Genomic DNA, 16610 nt, shown 5'->3' with positions numbered 1-16610 from the left:
GAAGATTAAAGATTTTCTTCACTTTTATCAGCTTGAGGCCCTTTATAAAGGAGTCTGCATGTGGGAGAGTCCTCAGGTTTTACCAGAGGCACAAACATCTGCTCTACCAGGCCTAACAGCAAGGTCAGACTTCCAAGTAGTTTAAAGCAGGATGATATCGGAGATGATCTCTAGCAGCTACATTATGTATAGCGTACAAACCGCTGAAAAAAAACATCCTTTTCAGAAGAATATCAGAAGTTCAAGAACTTGCTACTTATGTTCCTCAGAGTCAACAACTGCATAAATTATGGGCTGGATTTTACAGTCAACAGCTGGCAGAGTTGAACACAGAATGACATAAAATCCAGTGAGTGGCCTGCCTGTTGCGTACATGCCCACTACAACCTATCTGAGGCAGCAAGGGAGACATGAGTGACCTGGCCTACCTTGGGGCTTGCTGAAGCCTTTAAGAGACCACTAAAGCACCTCAAGGCAGGACTGTCAATTGCTTACCTGCAGTAGGGGGAGTACATGCCATATGAGTAGACCATCAACTTTTGCTGCATGGTTTGGTGTCAAAAGAGACGTAGGGTAACCTCTTTTTGGAGGACCCTGCACGTTTGGACATATGGTCCCCACCCTAATTCCTGTCCCCTATGGACCTTTGATCCCAGTTCACACCCCAACACTCCACTCCTACATTTCATTTAATCATGCCATTTCCCATGAATATCGAATCCAGACTGACTTGTCCAATGGGGCTCGTCAGCTCTGGGGACTTTTGTTGTGTTCTTTCATAAGATTTGGCTGTCACTGGCTGGTCCAGCATTTATTGCTCACTCCTAGTTGCCCTGGAGATGGTGACCTGTCTTCATAACAGCTGCAGTCTGTGCAATGTCCAGGGAGCTACAGTACTGTCAGGAAGGGAGTTTTTGGAATTTTGACCTTGGACCATTGAAGGAATGGCAAGAAATTTCCAAGTCAGAATGGTGTTGTAATGGAACTTACAGGTTGTGGTGCTCTCATATATTCACTGCCCAGCCCCTCTCAGTTGTACAGGTCACAGATTTGAAAGGTGATTTTGGAGAAGCCTTGGTGTGTTACTGCAATGAATTTGTAGACAGTTAACACTGCTGTGACTATGCATCGATGGTGAATGAAGCAAAATTTCTCAGTGATGGATAGAGTGCCCATCAAGTGGTTGGCTTTGTTCTGGATGGTGTCAAATTCTTGAGCGTTGTTACAGCTGCACTTATCCAGGCAGTTGAAGAGTATTCCAAAACACTTTGATTTGTGTGTTGTAGATGATATTCAGGCTTTGGGGAAATGAGGGTTGAGTTACTCATCATTCCTAGCCTTTCACCAGCTTTTGTTGCCATTGTATCTATAGGACTTTTCCAGTTCAATTCCTGCTCAATGATAAGATGGTGAAACTGAGGGCAGCAACAATCGTAAGGTCATTGAACATCAGGAGCTAATGGTTAGATTCTCCCTTGTTGGAGATGATCATTGTCTGGCACTTATATAACACAATGGTTATTTTCCATTAACCAACCCAAGTGTGGATGGTGTTCAGGTCCAGCTGCAGCTGCACACAGATTACTGTGTGAGGTTTCATGAATGGTGCTGAATATTGTCAGCAAACATCTCCGCTACTGACCTTATGATGGAGGGAAGGTCAATGGTAAAGATAAATGGACCTAAACACTATACTGAGGAGTTCCTGCAGAGATATCATGGAGCTGAGATGACTGACCGTCAACTACCACAATCTTTGCACTAGCTTTGGCTCTAACCAGTGTGGAGATTTTCCCCTGATTCCCAATGACTCCAGTTTTAGTAAGACTCTTTAATACCACAGTCAATCAAAAGCTGTCTTGATACCAAAGGCTGTCACCATCATCTCACCTCTGCAATTCAGCTCTTTTTTTTGCATCAACTCTATCACGGGTTCAGGTGCTAAGTGGCTCCAACAGAACCTAAATTGAGCATCAGTGATGTTACTCTTTTGGAAGAGCTATTTGGTAGCACTGTCAATGACCCTTTCAATCATGATGACAGGGAGTAAACTGATAAGGTGGTATTTCGCTGAGTTGGACTTATCCTGCTTTTTGTGCACAGAACATACCTGGCCAATTTTCCACATATTTGGATCGATGCTGACCTGGATCAGTTTTAGCAGAACTGGAACAACTTGTCCAGCGATTTAGCTCTGGAGCACACGTGTTCAATACGATTACCAGAATGTTTCTTTGGTCCACTAACTTCACAGTATCCAGGGCCTTCAGCAATTTCTTGATACCATGCCTAGGGAATGAAATTTGTTGAAGACTGACACCTGCGATGCTGGTACCCTCAGGAGGAGGCTGAGATTAATCACCCACTCAGTACATCTGGCTGAAAATGAGTGCAATTACTTCAGCTTTGTTTTTTTTTCGTACTGATATGCTGCACTTTCCCATCGTTGAGGTTATTTGGGGATATTTGTGACATTCACCTCCTGTTCACAGCTTAATTGTGTTTCACCTTTCACAACTGAAAGATGAAGGACTGCAGAGCTTAGATCTCATTCATTGGCCATGGAATTGCTTAGAACTCTCTAATCACTTGTTGCTTCTGGTATTTGGCATGTTTTGCACTGCAGTTTCACCAGGTTAACATCTCCTTTCCTTGTGTGCCTAGTACTGCTCTTCTTTGCCCTCCTGCACTCTTCATTGAATCTCTCCACTTGATGGTAATTGTAGAGTGGGTGCCTACCAGCACATCAAGCTGCAGATTGTGGATGAGCACAAGTCATCTACTGCTGATGGACTGCAGCGCATCATTGATGTCCAGGTGTGAGTTGTCAGATCTGTTAAAAGTCTATCAAAGTTACAGAACACAATGTATTCTCGATGTGAAGACAGGACTTTATCTCCACAATGTCTGCGCAATGATCACTCCTACTGATATTATCATGGATAGGTAGATCTCTGACAAGTAGATTGGTGAGGATGTGGTCAAGAATGCTTTTCCCTTTTGTTGGTTCACTCACCATCTGCTGTAGACTCAGTGACTATTAGAAGCAAAGCTGCTGAGACACTCTTGGAGATGGACATTGAAGTCCCCATCCAAAGTCACTGTCAGACCTTGCCATCTTCAGTGCTTCCACCAAGTAGTGTTCAATGTGGATGAGCATTGATTCATCAGCTGAGGGTTGGGGATGGGGAGCACTTGTTACTAATCAACAGGAGGCTTCCTTTCCCATTCTATTTGACCTGACGGAGTGCAGTAGCAGTGGCATTTTAATGGTGCAGATCAGACTATGGAGCTTCTGGTCAATCCAATTGGCTGGCAGCTCTCTAAGGCAGTAATTCCTCTGAAAAGGGGGACAAAAGTCTTCCCTTGAAATAACTAACACCACTCCCAGTGGAAATTATTGTAGGGCAGCCATCAAGGTCATGGATGGGTCCTCCTCTAATTGTCAGGTGGAGAGAGGAAGCACGATACCCTATAAGCTACACTCCTATGTTTTCAGCTTCAACACGATTATTCTTGTGGTGTCTCTGAATAATAAATATCAAATTGAGTGCAAAGTTAGTTAATTTAATGTCAGGAGTTTATGACCTTCAAGGATTGACTGAAACTGCCCCAACTAATTTCTTGCTGGAGGAAAGTGATGACTTTTATTCTATCGGTCTGAGTGGATTCAATTGTGACCATAAGAAAAGACTGTGTGTTCACAAGTGATGATGTTAGGAGGCACATCTTCACAGAGAAGATAGTGGGAATCATCTGCACCATTCAGAACCCCAGTATCAATTAAAATGACCAAACAGTGCTTCTGAATAGCCTGCAAGCTCATGCTTTAAGAGAGATAGTCTAGTTCTAAAATATTTTTATTTTAAGGGATGACATTATTTCAATATTTAATTCTGGTAAAACTAATTATTGTGCCACTTATGTAAAGAAAAACAGCTTTCAAAATTCTGGCATACAATGATCATGATATACTTCTAGCTGCAATCGTGTTTTTTCTTTAGATAAGGATAGTCATTACTAGAAAAAAAACTCTTCACGTTGGCAACAGTGACATATAATTAAACAGCTATTGCCAATATTACTTCAATCACAGGGAAATTATAAATGCCAATATAAGATTTTTACTTTAGTTGCATTTTACAGCTTTTTTTTAGAAGACCATGACAGTTTTCCAAATTCTATCAGTAATGGTTACTGCAGGAAATCCCAGGCAAGTGAAACAAAATGTAACTGTACCATTCAGAAAACCAGAAGTAGAAGACAGCTTTATCTTGTCTTCCGTGTCTTCCGTGACTGTTGGGAACAGACTGTTGTCTACAGTACAGAATGTTGTTTATGGTTTCAAAGAAGGGCCCAAATGAGCTGGAAGGGATGTAATCTGATGGACAGAGGCCTTGGTAGCATACTGTTGTAACCTGGCTAGGCCTCTGTGTATCATTCTGTTGCCTGAGTTGATCTATACATTTGGAATTATGATCAAAGAATTTAAAATAATAAAGTTCTAACCAAAGGTCAAGCATTCTATCAACTGAGTCAACACTGATCAAGATGTAAATCTGAAAGATTGCTGTAAATCTGAAAGTATGTGGTAATAAATATCAAGTTATTTATTGATTTGACAAAAATAATTCAATTCTACATGTTCCTTTTTCCGCTGCAAATATATTAACAAGTGCCAATTAACCTTGACTTGTACTTCAACCTGAAACATACCTTCTTCACACATTACTCACAACATTTCAAACAATTATTGAAAGTCATGGTTAGATTTTTTTTCTTGAAGGTTCTTATGTCAGATTTGCCACATGCTGAAGACAAGTTCTTTCATTCTACTTACAAGAAAAGTCATTGGATTCTAACATTGCTTATAATATTTTCATCATTATGTCACCTTGTCTTCTGGTGTAGTTCAGAGTTTGAGTGTTAGATGAAACTAGACACTTGCAGATCTCTGTTGCTGTGCGGTGTTATCTGTTTGGATAAAGCTGACTAAACCAAGTGGAATCTGCATTAGGTTGGTTTAAGACTAACAACCAAATGTCTACATCAGGAAACCGAAGCAAACATACTTTAGCTCATTTGTGTACAGTAAATAATGTTTTACCCTTCAACAAACGTATCAAGTTTTCCAAGTTCATCTGAGAGTCCAACCAGTGAGTCTAATGTCCCCACCTAAGTGAAAATGGAGAATATCATGATGTTTGTGGCAAATGATAATTAATCTATTTGAAGCACATCCAAATTAATCACATGAATTGATTTATTCAAAAGTATGTAATCAAGTTGCTTTATACAATGAAAAGTTTTGAAATTGAAAATAAAGGTATCAATCGCATGATAAAAGGTAAAATGTAATTGAGCTAAAATAACTGTGGTCCAAGTGTTTGCTAAACCGTACTCCTATTAAATTTTTGCAATCTTCAGGGCACTGTCAATACTGAAGTGTTTGCGAAACTGTACCCCATTAATTTGTCTTCACATTAAGTCCAACTGTGCTATAAAGTCCCAGTTTAAATGTTTCTGGACAGGTAGGTTTGAAGACAGGCAATGAGCAGAAACAGAAATTACCTTGAGTTCAGGGATCGGAAATTTATAATTATTTGATAAACTGGCTTTTTCAGTTACAGTGTTCATTCGTTCCCATATTTGTTGGTTCGATTTGTCAACAGGGGCCGAAACTAACCAGTATTCGCTCATGTTGTCCTGTGACGCTGTGGAACGCACTACGCCTGTTGTGTGTTAAAAAAAATGCTTTTAGGGAAAAAGAAGCAATCTTTTGTCAAGCATTATCATCTACGTACAAATTAGCTGTTATTCAATATGGACAGCCAATTAATTGGTCGGACTAGCAGACGAGACACCAGTTTTAATGGACCCTTGACTAACAAACTTGGAATAGAGAAAATAAAGATATATTTTACCCCAAATTCGTAAGATTTATTACACGACCCATAGTGGGGTTATTTGATCGTGAATGCAGAAATCGTTTGCGGCTGATTTCACTATCTAGAAATCCACATTTCTTGAGCGTACATCATTGTATCACAAACTGACAAGTCGGCGCAATCAGTGCAAAATGCAGATATTTCAAAGATCACAAATGTTTTCTCTCCGCTTCGGCTTTTAAAGTCCACGGTAAGTAAGACGATAGACTTGAACACTTATCAGCATATTCGCGAGTCTAAACAGTTAACTTTAGAAATAATTACACTGCTATTGCGAAAATGAAACACTTCACTAAACATCTTTTATGCACCTTATCAAAAAGAACAGACCACGTCTTTTAGAAAGCGGAGCATAGTTAACCAAATCAGCTCACCTTTCACAATTCTTGTTCTTGCTGGGCACTTGATATATTTTCTAAAGAATTTCTGTTCTAGATGAAAGAATTCGGGTATTGAATTCGTTATTGAAGATTTAAGCAAGTTTAAACTAGACCGATTACGTCCTCCCGACACAAATCAACTGCTGTATTACATACATGTATATTTTTCAAAATGAATTGTGAAATAAAAGAAACGTCATTTACGTTACCTCAGATATCCTGGACCTGGCAGTGCCCTGAAGATTGTAAGAAATCTCTTCGCTCAGTTTTGCAATTCCCTTGTCATTTCGTTCAGTTATCGCCGATTTACTACTAATGAAAGTTTTGGTGTATCACTGGGTGGGCTGGTTGTGCTTCTTGTTGAAGAATGTTCTTGCAGCTTTTGCCCTCTCCCTCCCTGCTCTGGAGCCAGAACTTCGATACAACAACAACAACAAAATTGTTACAGGTGAAGGCAGGAGGCTCCGCTCCTCGTGCGCAGAACCGGCTGCGCAGCGCCACCTACTTTACATAATGAGCCACGCCCCCTTCCCTCCCTCGCCTCTGTCTCTCTCCTCCCCCCACGCGGCCTCTCTCCGCGTCCCTCCCCCTGCCCTCAACGATTGCTTCGCGTTTTGTCCGACGTCAGTTCCGGTTGATCTCTAACCTCAGTGCGTCGCGAGGCGAGTGGAAGGCTTGAGGCTGCACGACCTGTGGCGGAGCGTGGCGTGAGCGGCCGGTGAGGCGCGATGCAGGTCTCCAGCGTGAATGACGTGAAGATCTACAACCTGAGTTACGGCAAGTCGCTGCCGGAGGTGAGTGAGTGACGGGGGGTAGCCTGTAGGCTGGGGCTGGGGCTGGGGCTGGGGCTGGGGCTGGGGCTGGGGCTGGGGCTTGGCTTGGGGGGTGGTGGGCGACCTGTGTGCTATGGCTGAGTGCTATGGCTGTGTGCTATGGCTGTGGGCTGGGGGGGGTAACCTGTGTGCTATGGCTGTGGGCTGGGGGTGTAGCCTGTGTGCTATGGCTGTGGGCTGGGGGGGGGGTAACCTGTGTGCTATGGCTGTGGGCTGGGGGGGGGGTAACCTGTGTGCTATGGCTGTGGGCTGGGGGGGGGGGTAACCTGTGTGCTATGGCTGTGGGCTGGGGGGGGGGGTAACCTGTGTGCTATGGCTGTGTGCTATGGCTGTGGGCTGGGGGGGGTAACCTGTGTGCTATGGCTGTGGGCTGGGGGGGGTAACCTGTGTGCTATGGCTGTGGGCTGGGGGGGGTAACCTGTGTGCTATGGCTGTGGGCTGGGGGGGGTAACCTGTGTGCTATGGCTGTGGGCTGGGGGGGGTAACCTGTGTGCTATGGCTGTGGGCTGGGGGGGGTAACCTGTGTGCTATGGCTGTGGGCTGGGGGGGGTAACCTGTGTGCTATGGCTGTGGGCTGGGGGGGGTAACCTGTGTGCTATGGCTGTGGGCTGGGGGGGGTAACCTGTGTGCTATGGCTGTGGGCTGGGGGGGGTAACCTGTGTGCTATGGCTGTGGGCTGGGGGTGTAGCCTGTGTGCTATGGCTGTGGGCTGGGGGGGGGGGGTAACCTGTGTGCTATGGCTGTGGGCGGGGGGGGGGGGGTAACCTGTGTGCTATGGCTGTGTGCTATGGCTGTGGGCTGGGGGGGGGGGTAACCTGTGTGCTATGGCTGTGGGCTGGGGGTGTAGCCTGTGTGCTATGGCTGTGGGCTGGGGGGGGTAACCTGTGTGCTATGGCTGTGGGCTGGGGGGGGTAACCTGTGTGCTATGGCTGTGGGCTGGGGGTGTAGCCTGTGTGCTATGGCTGTGGGCTGGGGGGGGGGGTAACCTGTGTGCTATGGCTGTGGGCTGGGGGGGGGGGGTAACCTGTGTGCTATGGCTGTGTGCTATGGCTGTGGGCTGGGGGGGGGGGTAACCTGTGTGCTATGGCTGTGGGCTGGGGGTGTAGCCTGTGTGCTATGGCTGTGGGCTGGGGGTGTAGCCTGTGTGCTATGGCTGTGGGCTGGGGGTGTAGCCTGTGTGCTCTAGCTGTGGGCTGGGGGGTAACGGGCTGCTGGTAGAGAAAATATATTCTTGCAATGTTAAAAATCACATAGAACCAGGTTATAGTTCAGGTTTAATTGGAAGCACGCTAACTTTCGGATTCCAATTAAACCTGTTGGACTATAACCTGGTGTTGTGTGATTTTTAACTTTGTACACCCCAGCCCAACACCAGCATCTCCAAATCCATATATTCTTGCAGTTTATGTTAAGTGATCAAAATGTGACAATGGCCCGTTTTCTGTTGTTGGCATTTCAACTGATGATCTAACGCCTCCAGGACTCCTGCCTCTGCCACTCTTTAGACAATGGGTTCCAAATGCCCCACCTGCCTCTTCCAGAAATAATTTTGCATCAATGTCCCCCCCATCTCTCCCAACCTCCTGCTCCTTTACTGTGCTTCCTCGTTACTGGCCCTGGCTCTACTGTGCCTCCAATCCTGCAAAGTCTTGGAATGAGCTGTGACCAGGAATGTCCCCCAGATTAGGTCTCAGGTTTGTGGAAGAGCAGAGCTTGGAAAGGGATTTATCTATTCCCTTTTTTTGGGCAAAGATGGTGTGCAGTTTGGCTTCAAGGATGGTTCACTCAAATGTGTGCCTGAAAATCCTCCTTTCCAGGCCAGAAACACAATGAATAGGAACAGGCCATTCAAACCTACTACGCCATTCACTATGATGGCTGATCATCCAGCCCTGTTCCTGCTTTGCTCCATACCCTTTGATCTCTTTAGCCCCTTTATGCCTAACTCTTTCTTGAAAACATTCAATGTTTTGCCCTCAACCACATTCTCTGGTGGAGAATTCCATAGACTCACCACTCAGGCTTAAGATATTTCTCTTCATATTATTCGTAAATGGCCTATCCTGTATCCTTAAACTGTGACTCCTGGTTCTACACTCCCTGGTCATTGGGAACATCCCAATGTCTAGCTCTTACAATTTTAGAGGTTTCCATGACACACTCCTCATTCATCTAAACTTTCAATTCCTCAGCCGCTTTTTGCCACGTGGTTATTAAAGTTTTCCACCAAGTGCCCGCATTATGCTTCCAGATTGCCTCTATGTCCCATGTCCCTCCTAGTGGCCAGACTTCATTGTTCAATTTCTTATTTAAACATCCTGAGGGACAACCGAGCTGATCCTCGTTCTGAGGTCATCCTGGCATAATCAATACAAAGGAATCCCTGCCCATGACTTATCTAACATTTGTCCCAAGTTATTAAATTTGCTCTTTCTCTAACTGACTTCTATGGGTCTACCTCAGCACCCACTTCAGATTGCTGACCTTCGCATGGGGGATTTCCCCTCTTAAAGACCAGTCTAAGGCAGGGTGCTGAGACAGACACAGGGTCTCTGCCTTCCTTAGTGTACTGTATCCTGGGACTCTAAATTTGCTGTTAGGTGATTCTAGCCTCTGAATCCTGGGGCAGGGGGCTGCACCCGCCCAGCTTCCTAGGGGACTCTAACTCTGATTAAAATCCTGCGGACTCTAACCCTGATTAAAAACCCTTCCACCGAGCAAAGCGATTCGTTGGTGTGCAAGTATGCGAGTTGCGTCAAAGATTCCGTCACCACCGAGTTCCAGGAAACAGAGTTGGCTGAGTGTTGAGTTTAAAGTGAGAGATCAAGGTGAAACTTACCTTGTGGGCCCACCCGATCTCGCAACCAACACTCAGACAATCGCTTATTCAATCTGACGCTCTTTGCTGGTTGTGCGAAGTTGAGTCAAAATGAGACCCCGAACAAAGAAAACACATCCCCTTTATCACAGATGCTCTTCTCTCCACGTCCCCATAACCACGTTACCCCAGGTCATCCTCTGAGATAGGGTCATAGAGATGTACAGCACAGAAACAGACCCATCGGTCCAACCCGTCCATGCCAACCAGATATCCCAACCCAATCTCGTCCCACCTGCCAGCATCTGGCCCATATTCTTCCAAACCCTTCCTATTCATATATCCATCCAAATGCCTCTTAAATGTTGCAATTGTACCAGCCTCCACCTCTTCCTCTGGCAGCTTAACCATGAAAATGTTGCCCCTGAAGTCTCTTTTATATCTTTCCCCTTTCACTCTAAACCTATGCCCTCTAGATCTGAATTTCTCGACCCCAGGGAGAAGACTTTGCCTATTTATCTTATCCACGCCCCTCATAATTTTGTAAATCTCTATAAGGTCACCCCTCAGCCTCCAATGCTCCAGGGAAACCAGCCTCAGCCTGTTCGGCCCCTCCATATAGCTCAAAACCTCCAACCCTGGTTAAACAGGGGCACCAAATTTGCCAACCTCCAGTCTTCCGGCACTTCACCTCTGACTATTCATGATACAAATATCTCAGCAAGAGGTCCAGCAATCACTTCTCTAGCTTCCCACGGAGTTCTAGGGTACACTTGATCAGGTCCTGGGGATTTAACCACTTTTATGCATTTCAAGACATCCAGCACTTCCTCCTTTATAATCTGGACATTTTGCCAGATATCACCATCTATTTCCCGTCTATATCTTCCATATCCTTTTCCACAGTAAATACTGATGCAAAATACTCATTTAGTATCTTCCCCCATTTTCTGTGACTCCACACAAAGGCCGCATTGCTGATCTTTGAGGGGCCCTATTCTCCCTAGTTACCCTTTTGTCCTTAATGTATTTGTAAAACCCTTTGGATTCTCCTTAATTCTATTTGCCAAAACTATCTCATGTCCCGTTTTTGCCCTCCTGATTTCCCTCTTAAGTAAACTCCTACTGCCTTTATACTCTTCTAAGGATTCACTCAATCTATCCTATCTATACCTTACATATGCTTCCTTATTTTTCTTAACCAAACCCTCAATTTCTTTAGTCATCCAGCATTCCGTTTACCTACCAGCCTTTCTTTTCACCCTAATAGGGAATATGCTTTCTCTGGATTCTCATTATCTCATTCCTGAAGACTTCAAACGTAAATGCCCTAATCCTAGGGAATCATTATGCAGATGATTTCCAGACTTCATGATTATCCAGGGGGTGGCACTGCTGCCTCATAGTTCCAGATATCCTGGTTCGATTCCTTCTGGCGACAGTCTGTGTGGAGTTTGCACATTCTCCCCGTGTCTGTGTGGGTTTTCTCCGGGTGCTCAGGTTTCCTCCCACGGTCCAACAATATGCAAGTTACGTGAATTGGCCATGCTAAATTGTCCATAGTATTCAGGAATGTATAGATTAGGTGCATTAGTCGGGGGAAATGTAGGATAATGAGTCTGGGTGGGATATTCTTTGGAGGGTGGTGTGGACCTGTTGGACTGAAGGGTCTGTTTCCAAACGATCGGAATTCTTTCCAAAAAAAATGTAGGTGTGATATGTCCTAGCTTCGGGGCGGCCCTGCAAACAAGATCGGGCGCCACTCCTTCCCCAGACAATGTAGGTGTGAGATGCTTCAGTATCGGGGATGATCATGCAAACAAACCTGATTGGCTGGGGGATGGCTGTGAAAGTATTTCTGAATGGAAGGGGCTGAGTGAGATTTGATAATAGTTGGAGAGTAGTAATAAATTACTGCTTACATGAAGTGGGAGTCGTCTGCGTTCCTGCAAGAGTGTCATCCCATTCAGTTTCTGGAGTAAGACAGTGCAGTTTAACCCTTTAATATTACATTAATGTCCAGGGCAATGGTGCAATTTATTCCCTAAACATTACATCCTGTCACTAGATCCTGTAATATCCAACATTTTATGGCCCTTATTTGTGTAGAATTGGAAGGCAGAAAAGTTGTTAAGTTTGTGGAGAACTGTCTACGCTCAGAGGATGAGTCATCATAACCCTGCATCTCTACATGCATAAGAGACTTGGATTGACCTAGGGCAGTCACCTCAACGGATTGAAGTGATGTCTTTGCAAGGTCTTCCAAATTTGGTGGCAAGAAAGGAGTTCTAGCAGTAGCATCCTCTTCTTTCGAACACAGCTCCACTGGGTGGCACATGTCATTTGTTTGTCTGAACATCAAACTCGCAAAACAATCATTGTACTTGGAACGCAGTCACAGCTGCAGATGCCTGGGGTTGTGTGGTGAAAACTCTTTAGTCCTCAAAGCACTCTTGAAGAGCTTAGACAGACCTACTGATTATGATCGACCAAGATGTGAAAATTCCTTCTGGAATGCAGTGGTCCTACTCGAATCCTAGTGGAGCTGCAATCTTTAATACTTGTCTGTAAAGCAACCATTCATCATAACTCAGTCACTAAACCAACTTTATATTTATGCCACCATCCTTTCCACCATATGCAATTGAACTTCAATATGCTTAATATGTGGCAGTTTGTGAGCTCTTTGTGGAAATCTGTTTACTATATCAATCATTATCTTCATCAATCTCCCTGTTGTCTAATCAAAAAAACATTAAATCAAGCTATTTGAACTTAATTTGTTTTTAGCAAATTTGTGCTAGCTTTTCTTTGTTAAATCATACTTGTCCACGCAACTTGATTTGTAAAGGTTGAATAGGCTTGGCACTAAGACATGGTAGTAGGGGGAACTTGATAAGGCCTTTTAGGATATGAAGTTGCATGATTGAGTAAATGCAAATATGTTTGCATTTTGGCTACAATAATTAGCGGCCTTAAATATGAGTCGCAAAGTCAATGGACAGTTCAAGAGATTGGTTAGAATGTAAGATTTCTTATTGTATAGAATACTTGTGAATAGTACGGCTGCATTTAAAAGGAAATTAGAAAAACACACGGGTTACTAGGGTTAAATGAAGATGAAATGAGGTGACTCATGGAGTGCGAAAGTACATTTTTGACTAGTTGGGAGAAATGGCCTGTTAAAGTTATGTGTGATCACACTGTGCATGTGTAAGCTCCAGAAGGCTGCAAAAGGGTTCAGCAGCAAGACTTTCTTCAAGGTTGAAAACTGAGTTTGTGGAACTCGTGTTAAATGTGGACTTAGTTGGCAATTTGTTTTAACGGGAAGAGACATTAACTACAGCAAATAACATTGAAGAAATGCACAGAGAAGTTGATGAATAGAAATCAGTTGCACTCGTATCAGCTAAACACAAGCTTTTGCATGGGAATGAGATGACTCTTCACTGAGATTCGAGTATTTGGGTAGGTTTTGTTGGGATAGGACGGATGCATCTTCCTTTCTAATCTTTGTAATCAGATTGCTGTAATTTTTCCAATACACGGTTAGTTTGTGTTTTTAAAAAAAATTCATCCCATTTTACTTGACAACCTAAACCACTTAACTTGATGCTAAGTTGTTGATGGTCTTTTGCGTAATTTAAGGAAAGTGACCTTGTGAGCAGGCAGGGCTATTGATGTGCATTCCTGGCTGATGTGCAAAGATTGTGAAAAGCCTGGTTCTTAATACAAGGTATACTGCAGGATTTTGATGAAAAGACAGTATATAAGTTCCATTCAAGTGTGGAACTTGACATTGTTGTCATTCACATGTTTCTGTTTTCCTCATCCTTTTTGGTAAAGGTTGTGAATCTGTGAGGTGCTGTCACAAAGTGTTTAGTGAGTTGCTGCAGATACCACAGTCACAATAAGCCAGTGGGAGAAGAATGGATTTAGAAGTAAGTGTTGGAGGTGTTAATCAATGGGATTCGTCTGTGAACATCTTATGTTGCAGTTTGCACCTGTTCGTGAGAGTCCTGACTTCCCCATTGTGATCTCTCTCCTCAAGGCCACAATTGACTCTTGGGTATGATATTGCTCAATGAAGAGTTTTTCACTTGATCCCATTGGCTTCAGTTTGCTCCAACTCCTTGGAGCTAAATGTTGAGCGTTTGTTTAAGTTTAAGGGAAGCTTTCTTGCCCCCTTGACAGTTACTTATGTAGTAGTGCTATATAACATTATTCTGATCTATTGCATATGGGACTACTTGCCTGGCTGCAGAGTATTTTTGTTTAGCACTCATGTCCAATACTGTAGTCTCACTAGATGGTATCTAGTACCCAAGTTCTTCTTCAATGTAAAAACTTTTAAAATTGTATACTTCAACAGGATAATGTAACTCCAGCTCCATACTAATTGCATCTTATCTTTGTTTGGGGAGCCAATGATAAAAGCTAGTAGAAGACCAAATACAAGCATAATTCCACTTTCTCCACTTGCAGCTTTCAGTGTTATGTGATGCCCATCAGCTGATGCAAGTGGCTACAAAGGAAACCAGCATTTTTCCTTTTGAACTAGAAAGCCATGCAGAATCACAGTAATTGAGGAAGGCTGACAGTATGGTGCGACCAATTCTCCAAATTTGCAGAACTTCAGTCCGTTGTCTGCTTTGAGTTTATTATGTCAACACTAATGGTTTTGCAACCATACACAACAAAAAACCCACTTGCTGTGACTCAGGACTGTAAATATACCAATTCTTCTGTTTGTAAAATTTTCCCATCCTGTGTCATCTCCTAAGAGATGGTCTTGTAAACAGAAGTTTGAAGAGGGTGATTCTGTCACTTTCAAGAAACTACGTTGATTTACCTTTTCTACTTTAGTACAACTGAGTGGTTAATTTCTTCCCAACAACAATAAGGATATATTTTATGATATCTGAGCTACTCTATTCTTTCACTGTCACTGGGTCAAAATCCTGGAATTTCCTCCCTGAGGATGTTGTGGGTCAATCTGCAGGATGTGGACTGCGGGGGTTCAAGAAGGCAGCTCACCACTACCTCAATGGCAACTAGGGATGGCCAGCAATACCCATGTGCTGTGAATGAATTAAAAAGCAAATAGAAAGTGATGTGTTGAATGTCTGGCAAATTTTTTTCCACAAATTCCCATGCTTGTCTATTCTGCTTTTACAGTTTCAATAGTAATTTTTCTTTCAAACATATACGGGAATATAATTTGTTGTGGCAGACCCACCTAACAGCAGCTTTTAAATTATTTTTCATGGCAACTTGGCAGAAAGTGCAAAGTTCATTGAAGGACGCCAGGCATGGGTGACCTGGAGGAACTGGTTACCATACATTTCCTTAACTAATGAAACTGAAGGATACTGAAACTAACTGCGAGGACATTGGGAGGAGGTATCAGCTAGAGTGGAATGATTCAGTGTCAAATCAGATGTAAAACAAGAACTAAATTTGGATTAAAAGAGGGGAAAATTTTAAGCTTGTAGTAATTTTTCAGTGCTAGAGAAGTTGACCATATTAAAAACCACATTAAGGGTTATTTGAACTGAAATGGACATAACTTTCAATGATTGTAGTCCTACCTCTGATGCAAATACAGCAACCTCATTTCATTCAATGCATGTTCATAGATGTTCAATGACACTACTGATGGATCAGCACATTTTGGTCATCAAAGTTTGGTCATTTGAGTTTAACTATGCATCTGTCCCTGGCCTGAGTTTGCTGATGCCATTTATGCGTAAATATTGGCAAAGGGCAGTGGCTCCACTGTCATCTGATGGCAGACTATATCCATACTTTTTGCATTCATGTTTATTTTTGTCAATTCCAAGCAGACCTTATGCATGTCTTGAAGCTGCAAACAGCATAACCTAAAACAGACACTGCAAATCTTTTTATTGGGTAAGCCAAGTTAATATGATTTATTTTGTTCTTAACTTTTTTTTGTGGACAGTTTGTTTTGTGTGCATGTGAAATAGTATATGTAAACATAGACCAGAGAATAGCACAGCCCAGGAACAGTCCCTTCAGCCCACCTGGTCTGTGCCGACCATAACACTAAACTGATCTCATCTACCTGCACCTGGTCTGTATCACATCTAAATCATTTGTATTTATTTACTTGGTACAGCATCCTTCCGAATATGGAAATATCTACATTGTGAGAGTTAGCATGTTTATAATTATATGCCGGTTTTATGTTTAAGTGTCAAAATAAAGTACTCTGTAAAACTTGGTGCTGCCTTGAAGGTTTAGTGAGTTAATACATATAGCAACTGTCATTCAAATCATTCGGGTGTCTTGTTTACTAGCCTGAGCTGTGCTATTTTATCTCAACAACAATGGCTCAGCATTTCTTTCAATGGACTTGTACAGAAAATGTGGAATAAGATTAGATATCTGTCCATCATCAGCTGTACTTTCTTCCTATTATCTATGCATGGCCATCTCATTGTAGAACTCCAGTGAAGATCTGTAAATTCTCTTTCATTTTATGTGATTGAAACCATTCATTTAATAATTTCAACCCCCAGTCCACCTTTTCAACTGGCATTGATCTTGTTCCTATTAGAGAATAATATCATCTGGTGTTAACTACTTTGTCTCCCATTCTCTCCAA

General features: G+C 43.1%; 2 protein-coding genes across 3 annotated transcripts in view; one reads left to right on the top strand and one right to left on the bottom strand.

Moving 5' to 3' along the window:
• The window catches only part of LOC132834522 (V-type proton ATPase subunit C 1-A-like), a 68894-nt gene extending 62118 nt beyond the window's left edge, over positions 1-6776 (bottom strand). The window contains exons 1-4 of one of the 2 annotated variants that reach the window (XM_060853445.1): positions 6538-6776; positions 6323-6379; positions 5572-5732; positions 5108-5175 (exon numbers count right to left, since the gene is read on the bottom strand). In XM_060853445.1, the coding sequence (XP_060709428.1) occupies positions 5108-5175; positions 5572-5700 (197 nt within the window). In that variant the 5' untranslated portion in view covers positions 5701-5732; positions 6323-6379; positions 6538-6776. The remainder of the gene's footprint in view (positions 1-5107; positions 5176-5571; positions 5733-6322; positions 6380-6537) is intronic. The other variant, XM_060853450.1, reaches the window with a different exon arrangement.
• Positions 6777-6989: 213 nt separating this feature from the next.
• The window catches only part of nol10 (nucleolar protein 10), a 57173-nt gene continuing 47552 nt past the window's right edge, over positions 6990-16610 (top strand). The window contains exon 1 of the mRNA XM_060821819.1: positions 6990-7122. Coding sequence (XP_060677802.1) covers positions 7057-7122 — 66 coding nt within the window. The 5' untranslated portion in view covers positions 6990-7056. The remainder of the gene's footprint in view (positions 7123-16610) is intronic.

The sequence above is a fragment of the Hemiscyllium ocellatum genome, chromosome 3, assembly GCF_020745735.1.
Source record: "Hemiscyllium ocellatum isolate sHemOce1 chromosome 3, sHemOce1.pat.X.cur, whole genome shotgun sequence".
In the NCBI taxonomy this organism is placed as follows: Eukaryota; Metazoa; Chordata; class Chondrichthyes; order Orectolobiformes; family Hemiscylliidae; genus Hemiscyllium; species Hemiscyllium ocellatum.
This window is presented reverse-complemented; position numbering and strand designations above follow the sequence as displayed.